The 16566-nt window shown below is 41.5% G+C and overlaps 1 protein-coding gene across 1 annotated transcript in view; it reads left to right on the top strand.

The window, feature by feature from the left end:
• inpp5a.2.L (inositol polyphosphate-5-phosphatase, 40kDa, gene 2 L homeolog) overlaps window positions 1-15640 on the top strand; it is a 48661-nt gene extending 33021 nt beyond the window's left edge. The window contains exons 6-17 of the mRNA XM_018253541.2: window positions 3440-3503; window positions 3991-4094; window positions 6175-6227; window positions 9506-9625; window positions 9882-9960; window positions 10626-10691; window positions 10844-10918; window positions 11403-11476; window positions 11573-11684; window positions 12384-12452; window positions 12551-12607; window positions 15399-15640. Coding sequence (XP_018109030.1) covers window positions 3440-3503; window positions 3991-4094; window positions 6175-6227; window positions 9506-9625; window positions 9882-9960; window positions 10626-10691; window positions 10844-10918; window positions 11403-11476; window positions 11573-11684; window positions 12384-12452; window positions 12551-12604 — 870 coding nt within the window. The 3' untranslated portion in view covers window positions 12605-12607; window positions 15399-15640. The remainder of the gene's footprint in view (window positions 1-3439; window positions 3504-3990; window positions 4095-6174; window positions 6228-9505; window positions 9626-9881; window positions 9961-10625; window positions 10692-10843; window positions 10919-11402; window positions 11477-11572; window positions 11685-12383; window positions 12453-12550; window positions 12608-15398) is intronic.
• The last annotated feature ends 926 nt before the right edge of the window (window positions 15641-16566 follow it).

Genomic DNA, 16566 nt, shown 5'->3' on the forward strand with positions numbered 1-16566 from the left:
CCTACTGTATACTAGTCTTTGTTCTGTTATCTTGATAAAGACCCCATTGAGGGTCGATGTATATATCTATATATAAAAGACTCCAAAATCCGCACACGCTATCTGCTGTTAAGTAAATGTCGGGTGCTATGCTGTAGTTGAACGTTGTACAGGACCAGAGAGTAGCACGCACACCGTGTCTTCTATCAAGATGTGCTACTTAATCAATGTAAGTAACACATCTTGATAAAGGTTGCAGAACACAACCGAAACGTCAGTGTATAACCGATATAAATGCTTTTTGTATTCTAAATAAATCCTTTGGAGTAAAGAAGACACGGTGTGCATGCTACTCTCTGTTTGTTTTTATATATATATATATATATATATATATATATATATATATATTTATTTATTTATTTATTTGTAATAACAAGTCTGTCTCTGGCATAACTCCAATCCACCCCAAATCCCCCCTTTGATCTCCCTGTCTCAACTCATATATTCCATTCCTATAGTAATCCTGATGTCATAGTCCTGCCCCTATCATTGTCCCACTGCCACCACAGCCAGTAATGGATCTGATAAAAGCTGACAACTCTACAGCTTGATGATGACACCATGGTACAAGTATCACCCCCATATCATCTTCAAGCCATCTAGGCCTCTAGCACTTACTTGACCATCTACCCGAGCATGAGAAACCACATGGTGTGTGGCATAATCAGTGGCATAATGAGTGGCATAATGAGTGGCATAACTATAGGGGGAGCAGACCCTGCAGGTAGAGGGATGGGGTGGATCACAGGTCAAACCCAAGTGCACATGCATCTCAGTTCACTCAAGTTACCTTAATGCACTCATTGAATGAATGGAGCTACCAATATCAGTTTTGTGCAGAATTGTATATAATTGTGTATGAGGGTGGTGCTAGGTCAGGGTGCTCAGTCTCAGGGGGTCTTTGACTCCTATGTCAGATTTAGTAGATTCAGCAGTTAAATATACTACCACTTGCATTAAACATAGAGTGTAAGGATTTATTGCATAGGATTGTGTATATATAGTGTCCTATAAAAATATAAACCCACAAACAGCTTTTTAACACATATTTGTCTGCCTTTTACTTGACCATGCACTGCTTAGGAATGTGACTCCTATTCTTTAGGTGCTGGCACACGGGGGAGATTTGTCACCCACTTAAATGGGTGGGTAATATTTTTCTGAAATGCTTTCCAACCAGCAATAATGTAAATCCTCACTGTGAAAACACATGCAGTGCTTCGTTTTTTGAAGTCGCTAGGATTGCCACTTTTTCTGGAAAATCAGTTATTGCCGATGTAGAAGCTTTTTCAGGAGATTTGACACCCGCGATAAAAATGCACAACTGTTGACGACAAATTTCCCAAAAAACTTCTCCCTGTCATCCATGGCCCTATAGGGCAACTGTTGTTGTTATAAATCTGTTTCACAGATAGATTTCATCTCTTTTCTACAGTATATATTTAATAATTTGTCCATTTCCCCCCGGCTGCAAGCAACACCCTCATGCTGTGAGTCACTGACAGATTTTCCCTGCTCTCATTGGCTGATTCCAGCATGAGTCAGCAACTTGCAGTGCACTCCTGGCACCCAGCATGGCTGAGTTGTGAGCAGTTGTTAGGTTGAGGAAGCATACTAATAAACCATTTATATTTCCAAAGCTATTGGTTTTAAAACCAAAATTGACCAGCCAGAATAACAACAAATGAAACCATGACCAGCCTGAATCTCCAAGAGCTTGCCTTATGTGTGGCCAGCATCAATCTTTTACATGGAATAACCTTCAGTAGTAGTAGGAGGATGCTGGTTGCTGTGGCTTAGCCTGAAGGCTTCAGGTTTAACATCCGTACTGAGGCTTCTGTGTGCAGCCGGGATGGATATGTGCATATGAGTTGTGTGTTTGTCCCAAAGCTTTCTCTCCAGCTTTTTCTCTCCCCCTCTCCAACCTGTAATCTCTCCCTCCCCTTTACAGTCTGACTTTCCTTCTATCCCCAGGCAGCTCCGTCTCTCTCGCTCCCAGTTATTAACGCACTTTTGATAAGTAATTATTTGGTACTCTATATTTTTGCGACGCTTTCGTGCGAGACTCTGATTTATTAACATGTCTCTGTGAGTCTCAGGGACCCCTTTCCTGTAGGGAATGTTTATTAACTCTTCCTTGATCAATGGTCTGCAGCCCATCTCTGCATTACCTTTCCTTTCGCAAAGGTTACCCCATTTAACCCCTGGACAGAGGCTTACAGCAAATCGTTTTATATCCACTGCTCTGCAGAGAATGACTCACTGCAAGTCCTTTGCTGGACTCGTCTCTCCCTTCACCTGAAATTAGGGATGCCCGAATCTGTGAAAGATTCGGCCGAATACTGAACCAAATTCTAATTTGCATATGCATAGGGACTGGAAAGGAAAAAGTGGAAAATGTTTTTACTTGCTTGCTTTGTGACGAAAAGTCCCGCTATTTCCCCTCGCCCCTAATTTTAATATGCAAATTAGAATTCAGATTTGGTTCAGTTAGGCATAAAGATTCGACCAAATCCGAATCCTGGATTCTGTGCATTCCTATCTCAAATAGACCCAGACATTTTGCATTTTTTGCCACCCTTTGGCCATTTTAACATGTTTTTTTATCCAGAGGCCTACAGAGATAGCATGAGAGTTTCCCCCTTCCCATTGCCCCATGCTCTTACCCTATTCTTCTTCCCCTCCCTACTTCATTTCAGAATCCTATAGTTTAACATTTCTACTACCCTCAAGTTTCATCCTATTTCTTGATTCTCTTTTCGGTACCTGTTCTTTCCCTTGGAGAAACATCCCCCCTCAACCTCCAGTAACTGATAAAAATGGAAATCTATGACCTGTCCCCACTGGTTTCCTCTCATGTCGATGACAGAAAGCACAGGGTGGGTATCGGGCATTTTCACTGTGGCATTTTTCACGACACGTGTGCCATTAGCCAACTGTTTTTGTTAAGAGTCTTGCGATATATTCACTAACCAAGTAAAAATTTTTTTTTTTGGACTTTGGGATAAAACTGTTTTATGTGTCTCTCCTCTCTGTCTCTCTCTCCCTTCCACACTTTTCTTTCCTGCCCTCTGTTTCTGTTTTGCTCTCTGTGGTATCCCTCTCTGACATAGATCCAGACAGCTGTTAAACGACTTAATCTCTTAAAAATAGTTTTAATTTTCTGCCTTCTATTGATCGCCGGATCCCAATTAATCAGCTGCGCGGCAGTGAAGGGCGGAGGACTCAGCATGCCCCCCAGGGCCAGCTTGGGTAGGCGGAGAGACCCCACCTACACACTCATCTACTAAAAAGACTGATGTAGCACTCTAACGAGTGGTCCTTTCGCCCTGTATGATGTTAACCCATTCCTTACCACTGTTTTATATTATTAACCGCCATTATGTTCTTTATTCTACAGGCTCTTGGCTCAGTCTACCTAATCCACAAAACCCTGGACAGAATTCAGATCTATAATTTTAAAGGTAAGGCTGGCAGAAGACTGGGTGGTACCACTGTTAATATCCTAAGGGCCTTTAGATGACCATACATTTAGCATTTCAGTGGGCCCCTTTTGCAGTGCAAATAGAATATCTGGTGCAAGGCTCAATGGTGAAAAGGAACAATCTCCCAATACTTTTCATGAGCAGGCAGTACACACAGGGCTCTGGCTCATTCACTGCTATTCCTGCCTTGGACCTTGTGAATGATATGCAAAGAAGGGTCTTGTAAGGGGATGCTTACCATCTGTCCTTCCCAATATGAACTTAATTAAAGAGTTGTGATTGACAGTGCTGGTTTTATAGACGGGCAGAGTGCATTCTACTGAAACAAAAAAAAACTGCTTTGCATCACATTTTTGTTTACCTTGTTCACCAAATGAGCACTAGAATTTATGAAGAAAGTCCATGTAGCAGTCTATGTACCATTTTTGTGTGCATCTTACCACTTCCCTCTTTTGGCCTCTCTTAGAAAAGCACTTTGCCACTTTCTCTGGGCACAACATATTCCTCGGCTCACTTGATGACTGTCCTTTGGTGCAAAAAGAAAGATTTCCACAGGAATTTTGGAAAGAGGTATGGATTTTTGTTATGCTTTCATATGTTGCCACTGCAACACATTTTCATTTAAATGAGGTCCCAATGAACACACTATGGTACATCTGACAAAGCAATAACAACAACTACAGGATCTTTAATAAGGAAATCAAGGACGGTTGAAGAAACTTTGTATCCAAAATGGATTCATCCCTCTGAATTATTTGGCTGTATCTGTGCCATTAAACCAGTGGTTCTGGATACCAGGGCCAGAACTAGGGGTAGGCAAGTGTCTAGGGCAACTTGAAGGGGGGCGCTATTTGGGTGGGGAAAATGAAAAAGTTCAAACAACTTTGTCAGCTCCCTCTCCGCACAGAGCACTCGGGATGAGGGGGGACTGAAGGGAGTTTGGGATTAGAGACTGGTTGCAAGGGGGGAAGGGGTATTGGGTCTGGTGACTGGTTGTGAGGGAAAAGGGGGATTGGGTGTGGCGGCTGGTTGCGCAAGGGAAGGGCGATCGGGTGTGGCGGCTGGTTGCGAGGAAAAATGGTACTTGGGACTATTGACTCGTTGCCGGGAGTGAAGTGGAATTAGGTCTGGAGGCTGGTTGCTAGAGAAAAGGGGGATCGGGTCTAGCGGCTGGTTGCAGGGGGTGAAGGGGGATCAGGTCTGGTGGCTAGTCGGGAGGGTAAAGAGGAATCAGTAGAAGGTGACTTTGAACAGAAGGATGGGGCTTTGAGAGACTGGAGCTGGCATTGGGCTCCAGTAACTGTCATCCCGTCTCTGCTGGATGCATAGTTTGCCATAGAGTCATAAAGAAGCAATTAAAACCTCTCTGCCCTTCATTTCTTTAGCAAGAGTTAAGGCTTTTCATTTCTGATTTTCTGGCATTGTTATGTTTGTAGCATGAGGCATGTGAATACATTCTATTATCAGAAGGCTTTTAATTGCATTGCTTGCATAAAGACGGGATGTTGGCTCCTTTAGGCCCTTCTCATCATTAATGGTTTCTTATTAAGTAAAAATCAAAATCTTTAACAACTGCACTTTAATTACCAATCTCGTTACTACCTTCTCTTCACTATCTGTCCCATACTCTATTCTTCTACCCTGTTCTTTCCATTGATTTAAAGCAAAGGTTTTTAGACTTATTGGGTTCAAACCACCATTATGGTTCAGTGTTTGATCTTTGCCCCATGAATATCAAAGTAATAGATATAGGAAATAAGTCATTAATCAGTCATTATCAGTTATCAGTCATTATGTTGTATATTTAAGAATATCAAGAATAATTCTTACCCTAATTGCCATTAAATTTGGCATTGAGGACTGTCTAACCCAGGGATCCCCAACCCTTTCAACCCATGAGCAACATTCAGAAGTAAAAGGAGTTGGGGAGCAACACTAGCATGAAAAATATTCTTGGGGTGCCAAATAAGTGCTGTGATTGGCCATTTGGTAGCCCCTATGTGGATTGTCAACCTACATTGAGGCTCTCTTTGGCAGTGCACCTGGTTTTTATACAACCAAAACTTGCCTCCAAGCCTGGAATTCAAAAATAAGCATCTGCTTTGAGGCCACTGGGAACAACATCCAAGGGGTTGGAGAGCAACTTGTTACTCACGAGCTACTGGTCTGGGATCACTGGTCTACCCAAATGCCACCCTAGCTGTTACTGCACAGCCCCAGTCAATTGCACTGGCTCCCCATAGGGACTCAAACATAGAGTCTGAGAATTTGTGATCTAATGAAGATCTTAACTGAGCTCTGTTTCATATAAAAGCTTTGGGACCCTATATACAATGCTACCAGCCATTAATGATACAATAGATCTATTACCTTCAGCCTTCACTTAAAGGGCCATTATCCTCTTGCAAACAGTATTGACTTATCTCTCAGAACAGAGATAGATTATAGTGTTGGGGGACCGGTATACTTAAAATCCTAATGTTCTGCCTCCCTCTGTGTTTCTCTGCCGACCATACACAAGAGAGGGACAGGCTGCAACATTTCATTTGCTGAACAATTCCTATAATCAGCCAGTGATATGAAAATGTAGAAGGTAGTCAATCGGAGATTTTGAAAGTACAAAAAGAAAAGGCTTTATTTTTTTCTGCAGTTTCCGTGGACACGCAAGGGACTCATGAGGAGCCGATGGCAATTACACAACAGGTATATGCTGAATGAGGGATATTAAATAAAACAAGAAATATCGGACAGTGTAAATGCAGCTACACCCTGTGCATAGTTGTTGGGCACAGTATTTTCTCCAGCAAACATTATGCAGTTTGACAGATGAAGATAAATGTGTTTGTGTTCTGTTGCTATCTTGGCTAATTACACACTAACGAGCAACCCTTGATCCCAGTGCTTAGCAGAGGCCCCATTCTCTATCCTATATTTATTTCCCACAATGTAATAACTATAACCTTTTCCTTCCTCATACAGGTATTCTTTTTCCTATACCCCCCTAATACACGTTCATAAATGTAAAGCGTCAGAGTTTACACATGACCCAAAAATACTTTGTGGCCTTAAAGAAAAAATTAGTGTTTTAAAGGAATGACAATGTAATGTACTATTGCCCTGTACTGTTAAAATGGATGGGTTTGCTTCAGAAAGACAACTATAGTTTATATAATCAAGCTGCTGTGTAGCCATGGGGGCAGCCATTCAAGCACAGGATACACAGTAGATAACAGATAACTTCTGAAGAATCCCATTGTATACAACAGAGTTTTTCTGTTATCTGCTGAGTATCCTGTGCCTTGTCTCCTTTTTCAGCTTTGACTGGCTGTCCCCATGGCTACACAGCAGCTTGTTTATATACTGTACTGTTGCTGAAGGAAATACACAGATTTTACCAGTGCAGAGCAACAGGACATTATATTTTCATTACTTTAAAATACTTTCATTTTTTGGTGTTACTGTTCCTTTAAACGGGCTGTTTGACCTTTTAATTACTTTTAGTATGGTGTAGACAGCAGTTTTTCTACAATTGGTGTCCATCCTTTATTGTTACTGGGGTCAGTGACAACCAGAAAGCATTTTTAGTTGCAATCTGGAAAGAATCTGAATAGTAGGCTAATATTAATAATAATAACATTAATAACATTCAAAATAAAGAATGAAGTTACTTATAACGGGTCCCTCAATATCATTGTAAAATTTAAGGGCAGATTTGTGAAAATGTGAGTTTAGAGCTTAATAAATGGGATTTTTAAAACCACATTTATCAAATGGTGAGTTCTAACTTTCACCCATCGATACAAATACAGTTCTAAAAATTCCATAGGAATTAATAGAATGTAGGTGAGTTTTTATTCATTAAAGGACCAGTAACATAATTTTTTTTTTTAATTCGTTGGTATACAACGGAAAAAACCGACAAAGACAAATCAAACTTTGAAATCGCTACGTCTTATTAAGAAATAGAATCCGAATAATAAGGCTAATATTAATAGTAATTATAATAATAATAAACATACAAAATAAAGAATGAAGTTAATTATAACGAGTCCCTCACTATCATTGTAAAATTTAAGGGCAGATTTATGAAAATGTGTGTAGAGCTTAATAAATGGGATTTTTAAAACCACATTTATCAAATGATGAGTTCTAACTTTCACCCATTGATAAATACAGTTCTAAAAATCCCATAGGAATTAATACAATGTAGGTGAGTTTTTATTCATTAAAGGACCAGTAACATCAATTTTTTTTTTAAATTCGTTCATATACAACAAAAAAAACCCACAAAGACAAATCAAACTTTGAAATCGCTAAGTCTTATTAAGATATAACTTACCGAAACTCCACTTGCGCTCCAGTTCAAATAAGGCGACAGGGCGACGGTGCTTGATTTCTCCTCCCTGGCTATCTCGTATAAGGAAGGCAGGGAGGAGAAATAGAGTGTCGCACGATGGATCGCCGGATCGCCTTTTCTGAAGAGGAGCGCAAGCGGAGTTTCGGTAAGTTATTTCTTAATAAAGACTTAGTGATTTCAAAGTTTAATTTGTCTTTGGGCTTTTTTTTAATTGTATACTAACAATTTTTTTTAAATAAAATTTGATGTTACTGGTCCTTTAAGCTCTAAATTCCCATTTTGATAAATCTGCCCCTGAATGTAAAGGTGAACTTCCCCTTTAATAGACTGCTGATGCACATACAAACCAGAAATATTATTTCACATGTGCAACGGGTACAAGGTCCTTCTTAGTTGGCTTCCTGGCTATTCAGAACTGGCACTAGTCCCATGATCAACCTTTAAAGGGGAAGTTCACCTCAAAATGTGAATTTAGAGCTTAAAGGACCAGTAACATCAAATTTTATTTAAAAAAAAATTGTTAGTTTACAATTAAAAAAAAAGCACAAAGACAAATTAAACTTTGAAACGATGGATCGCCGGATTGCCTTTTCTGAAGAGGAGCGCAAGCGGAGTTTCGGTAAGTTATTTCTTAATAAAGACTTAGTGATTTCAAAGTTTAATTTGTCTTTGTGCTATTTTTTAATTGTATACTAACAATTTTTTTTTAAATAAAATTTGATGTTACTGGTCCTTTAAGCTCTAAATTCACATTTTGATAAATCTGCCCCTGAATGTAAAGGTGAACTTCCCCTTTAAAGGTTGATCATGGGATTAGTGCCAGTTCTGAATAGCCAGGAAGCCAACTAAGAAGGACCTTGTACCTGTTGCACATGTGAAATAATATTTCTGGTTTGTATGTGCATCAGCAGTCTATTGTAGTGGCTCTCCTTTGCTTCATCACATTTATCTTATCTGATTTCCAAGCATGGTGTAAAAGTAAAGGGAAATATGACCCATGGAGCTATGCGCTATCTGAATAAACCGGTTTATGTTTCATGCTCATTGGTCTTTCAAAAATACTTTAACCCACACTCCAAAAACATTCAGGCTAACATACAGTTCAATTGGCTCTTAATAAAACTGACCATAGCGTGATAGGGACTTTAGACTCCTCCCCCGGGGCAGGGACTGAATTTAGAGTCCTTTCTTTTTTCCCTATCCACTAATCATGGCTAAATCTATTCTGCTCTGACCTTGAAATACTACCAGTCTAAAAAAAAAACGACTGGCGATACTGTAATGTTGTAACCCCTATTTAATAAATCCCAATTCAATTAGGGTCAGATTGATCAAAGTGTGAAATTAGAGCTCATCACAGAAAAACATAACCCACTTTCCATTCATTCTTATGGGATTTATGGAAGTGTGTTTATCAAATGGTTTGCTCTAACTTTCGCTCCTTGATGTATACGCTTCTAAAAATCCCACGGGAATGAATAGAAAGTGGGTACGTTTTTCTTATTTGTGAATGTGTGTTGGTACATGTATCTCCAACTTTATTACAGCCCTTGATGACCTGATACAATGCCAAGCTCATAATACCCACAGTTTGCCCTTGCTGTAATTCAATTTTTTTTTTCAGGACATTTGATCTGGTGAACCTTCACCTCTTCCATGATGCCTCAAATCTCATTTCTCTTGAGCATTCCCCTTCCATCTATAGCATGTATCGCAGCAAAGCCCTGAAATACGTCCTTGACAGGTACATTAAGTATGAGTACTGGAATGCCTTCCCTAGCCACAAATCAGCCACCAGGCCCGGACTGGCAATCTGTGGGTTCTGGCAAATGGCCAGAGGGGCTGTTGTATGTTGCCATAGACATTTACTATGTATTGGGCTGAAGGGGACTGTTTTGGGCCTCTGTGTACCTGAAATACCAGGGCCTATTTTGATTCTCCGTCAAGAGACAGCCACACACAGTTAATCTATTGTGTTTTTTTTCCCCCTACATCAACAGTTTACAAGATACTTCAGAAGTGCCTTTTTTCCTGTTTGGAGACTTTAATTTCCGTTTGGACCTGAAAAGCCTCATATCGGTAAGAATACTAGATAAATGATTAAATTGGACAGTAGAGCAGGAGAGCTTAGACTTATCAGGAGAACTTAAACTACACTTCTACTTTTTAATTTCAGTGCACTAAGTTGCAATAATTACATACATATTTTTTTAGGGTAAGCGAGTTTATCACATAGTAACATGTTTTCCTAATACGCTAATGTAATCAAAAGGCTGTGTACATTAATGGTAGTTTATATACCAGGCTACATTTGGGGGGTTATTTATCAAAGGTTGAATTTTAGACTTTTTTTAGACCTCGAACTCACAACTGGAATGGTTTCTAATTTAAGAAAAAACTCAATCCCAAACTCGCTGATTCAAGTTTTTCCATTTAACAACCCATAAACTCGAATCGATCGAGTTTTTGGTAAAAAAAACTTGAATTGCTCAAACTGATCGAGTTTTAGGGCAAAATCCTCCAAAAAAAGCTCGAACATCATGAAGGCTATTAACCTCTTCAAATGGTTCAAGGGACCTCTGCCATTGACTCCTACATGACTTGTTGACAGGTGTATTTTCGATTCAAGCTTATTTCCAAGGTCGGGTGTAATAAATCTGTAAAAAAGTTTAGTTAACTCCAAATTTTTAGTTTTTAAGAAAAATAACCTTGAAGATTCAAAACTCAGCTGGTCTCTATTTCAGGCACAGAGTTGGACTCAGAGGGAAATGACAGAGAAAGACACTGTTCTTTATGAACAAGAGGGAGAGGTGATTGAACAATTTTGTTTTTACTCCTTTCCTTCCCATCTCCTTCTGCAACACTGTCCACTCTTCCCCTTTTATTGCTTATTTTCCCTTCATTTTTTCCTTCCTTTACTGACCCATGGACTAATTAACCAGTCCCTTTCCCCTCTCTGCAGGTGAAGCTTTCTATTAAGAATAAAGTCTTTGACCATAGGAATATGGAGATTTTCCAGGAGAACAACATAGAAGAGGTGAGGAATCATGTTATGAGCCAAATGCATTATAACATATTGAAAAACAATAAGTGTTGGGACCAAGGCAAATACATTTGTAGAGGGTTATTGGATTCTGGAATATGCATTTGATCCAAGGTATCTGATAACAATGTAAAATAATTTGTATGCAACATGACTCCAGAAGGTGTTTTAGAGGGATTTCTATTATTTTGTATTCTAAAGCAGGGAAAATAATAAAAAAGAAAACATTTGATTGTTGTCAATTTATAGAGAATGCCTCAAACACTGGTCCACTTTTTCAAGTCAATTGCATAGTATTAACATAGCCATGTAATGACAACATTCTGGCAGGGTATAGGGCAATGGCACTGGAATGACTGGTTGGGCCAACGGTACCAAGACATTGTGCGTGTTCCTGCATATACGCTCCACAGCTTGTGCTATCAGGAAATTATTATAAGCTGATTTGAAGAAGTGATTTTTTCTTTCTCTTCTACAGCTGCACAAGTTTGACTCTGAGCCTCTCCCTTTCCTCAGTAGACTCACTGAGATGCAAATCTCCTTTCCTCCCAGGTAAATTCACTTTCCAACAAGTACATCATTCAAGATTTGGGGTATTTATGAAAGGCAATGTCTGTTATACTAAAGAAGCCTTGTCTGTCCCACCAGTTACCCATTCAGCGAGGACATCTCAAGACCATCAGAATTCATGGGCACACGCTGCCCTGCTTGGTGTGATCGTGTCCTCATGTCCAACTCTGCCAGAGCCCTCCTCAACAAGGTCAGACCCGTGCCTACTCTTACCATCTTTTTTGCCGACTCTTGACTTTTTTTAGTCATATTTCCTAGTTTTCCCATTACACACCAACTGTTTCCTATCTAATTACTATTGTCTTTTCTGCAGGCCCGGATTTGTGGAAAGGCCACCTAGGCCCGGGCCTAGGGCGGCAGGATTTTAGGGGGGCGGCATGCTGCCCAACCACACCCACATTGGTTCAAAAACACTGGGGATGCGCTGGAGATAAAATAATTTTTTACATTTCCCATGTGCCAATCCCCATTGCTCCTGACCCCCTGGAGGGACAGGGGCGACGGCAGTGGGCCTAGGGGCGCCCACTATGTAAATCCTGCCCTGCTTTTCTGACATGCCATTCTCCTTCTCTGCTCTCTTTTACTTATACATGTTTATGATACTCTCACTCTTGCGCTCATTCTTCTTGTCCTCTTTCAATTTTGTTCCTTTTTTGCACTTTCCACACTTTACATCTGCTCTCCTGTTACAGGTTCTTTCCCTTCATTGCCTTTTGTTCTGTGTGTGGTGTTCTACCAAAACATAACACTGTGCCCTTCTAATATACAGCACATACATTCAGCTGATTATTTCTTCTTCAATCTCATTTCATAAAAACCTTTTACCTATTTTGTGCTGTGCATCAGTATCTCTTAAAAGTTACAGTTTCACTCGCCTGTTGGTCTGCAGGTTAAGGATGAGAAGAATGATGTTCAGTATGACCGGATCGGAGCAGATGTCTGTATGGGAGATCACAAGGTGTGTCACAGGGGCATTAGTACAGCAATGGGTATTTAGAAATACTTACAGAAAGGTAACTTACTAACTTGATGTTTCCCGTTATTCTTTCATTTTAGCCTGTGTTTCTTTATTGTAAGATGGAGTCACCTATAGAAAACAATTTAAAGTAACAGGTGAGGAAATGGACTTCATCACTGACTCATTGACCTCATATTTATATCCTAATATATCAAACTCCTTACTGCAAAAGAACCCTGTGTTATTCAAATCATATTTTCAATGATATGCAATGAAAATAGACTCCACATGATTGCCAACATTAAGGGCCAGAACTAGGGGTAGGCAGAAGAGGCAGCTGCCCAGGGCACAACGATTGCAAGTACCTCTTCTGCCTACCCCATGACCAGACTCACTACCACTCGGCTTGCACGATCCTCGACCTGCGCATGCACGTGCAACGGGGGAAGGGGGGGTGAGCTGGCCAACTGGGCCTGCCTCTGATTGCAATTAATTTCCAGGGACAAGTTGCTTCTGAGCAGGTCCGTCTCTAAAAGATAGTATATGGCAACATCCCTTCTTTGTGTGCCTTGTCAAACATGCAGTACTGGCCTGTTGCCGGTGCTGTAATGGTGCTAGTCAGCTTGTAGCAGGGGTGTAACTATAGAGGAAGCAGACCCTACAGCTGCAGGGGCAGCAGGAGGTACAGGGGTCCCATGAGGCCGTAATCAGGGCCGGAACTAGGGGTAGGCAGAGTAGGCACGTGCCTAGGGCGCAAAGCTGGAGGGGTGCCTGGCACGTACCTGCTCTGTCGCCTACCCCATGTCCGGTCCCGTCTCTACCCGACTGCCGCTTCTATTCAAATGTGTTTCTGTGCATGCTTGCTGGAATGCAGCTTTGCGCATGCGCGGTGGAACGCAGCTTCGTGCATGCGTGGTGGAACACAGCTTCGCACATGCGGGCTGGAGCGCAGTTTTGCACATGCGCTATCGAGCGCGCACTCAGCCGGCACCGTGGCCGGCCAGGTTGCCTAGGGCGTCTGGCTGGGTTGGCCCAGCTCTGGCCGTAATTCATATAGAAGTTAAATAAATATCGGTAAGAACAGGTCAACCTCTAGACATTTTGGGGACCTGAAAAATAATTTGCTGTGGGGCCCAGTAACATCTAGTTATGCCACTGGCTTGTAGTATACAAAATAATGGGTTAAAACACAAAATTGTGCTTTGATTTAGAAGTTGCAGTCAAAATAGTATGAGATGGTGTCGTTTTCAGCACTCAGTGTCAAAATTTTGTGTGTTATTGTTTAGGCGCAGGCCACAGTGGGAACGCTGGAATTATCGCCACTATCAGGGTAGTTTTAATCATGAAAGGTCTATAGGTATTACTACTTGAGGGAGATTGAAGCGACTCCATAAATTGGTCATTTCAAGGTAAATTAGATTACCAGTATACAACCCCCCTCCAATGGTCGTCTTTGCAAAAACTTCTCAAAATAAAAGGCGGCAACATCCAGGGTTTAACTTTAAACAGAAATCCATCTGTTTTATTCACATCAGAGCTTTTCTAACATCTCAACAGTACATAATACAGATGGTTAATCTCCACTAACCATACAGGCTGGTTTGTTTGGCGGCTGCATAAAAAGTGTTTGTCTTTCGTTAAAACTTTAGCCACATTTAGGCTTTTCAGTCTAATAGCACAGTTTTTTTCACAGGAGTTTTCAACTCTCCCTCCCTCTGCAAGTACCTCATAGACTTCCTGTTTCCTGCTTCCCTTGGCTCCTCCCCCAGGTGGCCACACCACTCACAGCACCTGTTGATTGCATACAACATCTTTAAAGGAGAAACAAACCCCTTATTAAAAAAAACCTTACGCCCTACCCCACATAGACCCCCTCCCTCCTCCCCCCGGCCTAGCTGCTACCCCAGGCAAATACCCCTAACTTTTTACTTACCCCTCGGTGCAGATTCAGGGATCGGAGTTGACGTCAGCCATCTTCCGGGTTTTTGTGTTTTCTTCTGGTGCTTTGGCAATTTCTGTCAATTTCGGTGCATGTGCAGATGTCGCGAACAGGGAAATTGCTCCAACTGCACATGCGCCACTCCACTGGTCTCATTCTCAGCTTACCAAAGAACCGGAAGAAGGCTGTTGTGAACTCCGATCCCTGAATCTGCATTGAGGGGTAAGTAAAAAGTTAGGGGCATTTGCCGGGGAGAGGAGGCAGAAGAGCTTAACCCGGACCTGGAATGGGGGATACGAAGTTGGCGGGTATCGGGTTTGCCTACTCATCACTACCAGGGTTGCCACCTTTCTGTGGCCAATGATCCAGGGAGCAGGCGGGACGTTGACATCACAGGGGCAGCTCAGTGATGCAACAGGGCGGGCTAGTGATCTTGTGGTTAGGGCGAGAGCCGTCACAAGGCAGGGTTACGACGTGACTGGCTGATTACCATGTCAATCAAGGGGTATCCGTCCCTGTTTTTTTCTTATTTGGAAAAATGGGCTATCTTGACTAGGGTTGCCACCTTTTAGCCTGGTGGAGACTGGCAGGGGCGGGGTTATGATGCAGAAGGGGCAGGGTCATGAAATGGAGGGACGGGGTAGTGATGTCCACGGGCCGCAGTGATGTCAGGGGGCTGGGCTATGATGCAACGATTGGCTGATTGCTGTGTCAATCATAGGGAATCCTATGAGCCAGGCAGCCCTTCAAAAATCTTGAGCTGTCCAGGTCAAAACAGGACAGGTGGCAACCCTAATCTTGACCCTGGAAGCCCTTCTGAAAACCAGGCTGTCTGGGTCAAAATGGGACAGGTGGTTACCAGTACTTTTAAGGTGAAAGTCATGTAGGGGGCACTATTTACTTCCAGCAGCAGCTTGTCTTGTACTCCTGAGTCGAACTGAACTGCTTTCTTAGAAACATCAGAAGAGAGAGTCATGTGCCATTAATGCATTTTTCTTTTTTTGTAGATTTTACTCTTCTTATTTCAAAGAATACCTCATAAAAAAGCCAGATGACTACCTGCAACCACTGACATGGTCTGCGTTTATATTATAGAGACTCTGTTCATAAGGTGATTTCAATTGGTCGCCTCACTGACTGGCAGATGAAGTTACGACACTAAAACTGCACATAAAATCCACGTGTAATATTCTTGCTCTTCTGTAATTAGTTTACATTTCTTTTAATTTAAGATAATATGGAGATAAATTAACAGAAAATATATTTCACGTTCACAAAATAAGATGGTTTGTGTTTTCATTATCTGTCACTAAGATGCATGTTGTTTGTGAAGATTCTCATTCGTCCAGTCATGGTATTTTTCTGTAGAAATAAGTCAAATCAACTGGACTTGCTGTGGTTTTTTTTCCTGTTCTTGAAGACGTTTCACCAACTGGCTTTCTCAATTCAGAATGACTTGTAAATAGGATCTTTTTTAGGGAATATATATCCTCTGGAATGTTGCTCCAATCAGCATAATCTGTTTATCATAATCAGCAAGGATGTCATTAAGTTAGGTATTAATTGTATTAGCATGATTGGAGCTTCGAGGTGTTATTAAACCTTCCAAAACAGCACCTCCACCTCTATTCAGACTCTTACTGACGAGCGTTTTTACCTGCGCTCCCCTGCGTTCCGTTTTTCTGCGTTCAGCCGCAGGGGAGCGCAGGAATACGCATTACATTTTTTCCAATGGGGCTGTACTTACACAGGCGCTTGTAGGCGCCGAACGCAGGTTGAGACGCAACGTGCTGCATTTTTCCTGCGTTCAGCGCCTACACGCGCCTGTGTGAGTACAGCCCCATTGGAAAAAATGTAATGCGTCTATTGCTGCGCTCCCCTCGGCCGAACGCAGGGGAGCGCAGGTAAAAACACTCGTCAGTAAGAGCCCTTAAGCTGCACCAAATCCACTATTTTGGATTCGGCCGAACCCCAGAATCCTTCGCGAAAGATTCGGCCGAATACCGAACTGAATCTGAATACTAATTTTATATGCAAATTAGGGGTGGTAAGGGGGAAAAATGTACTTCCTTGTTTTGTGACAAAAAGTCATGGGATTTCCCTACCGGCCCCTAAATTGCATATGTAAATTAGGGTTCGGCCCTTACTCTGCACCGATACATCAGCAATGTATTC

Source organism: Xenopus laevis, chromosome 3L (assembly GCF_017654675.1).
Source record: "Xenopus laevis strain J_2021 chromosome 3L, Xenopus_laevis_v10.1, whole genome shotgun sequence".
Lineage (NCBI taxonomy): Eukaryota > Metazoa > Chordata > Amphibia > Anura > Pipidae > Xenopus > Xenopus laevis.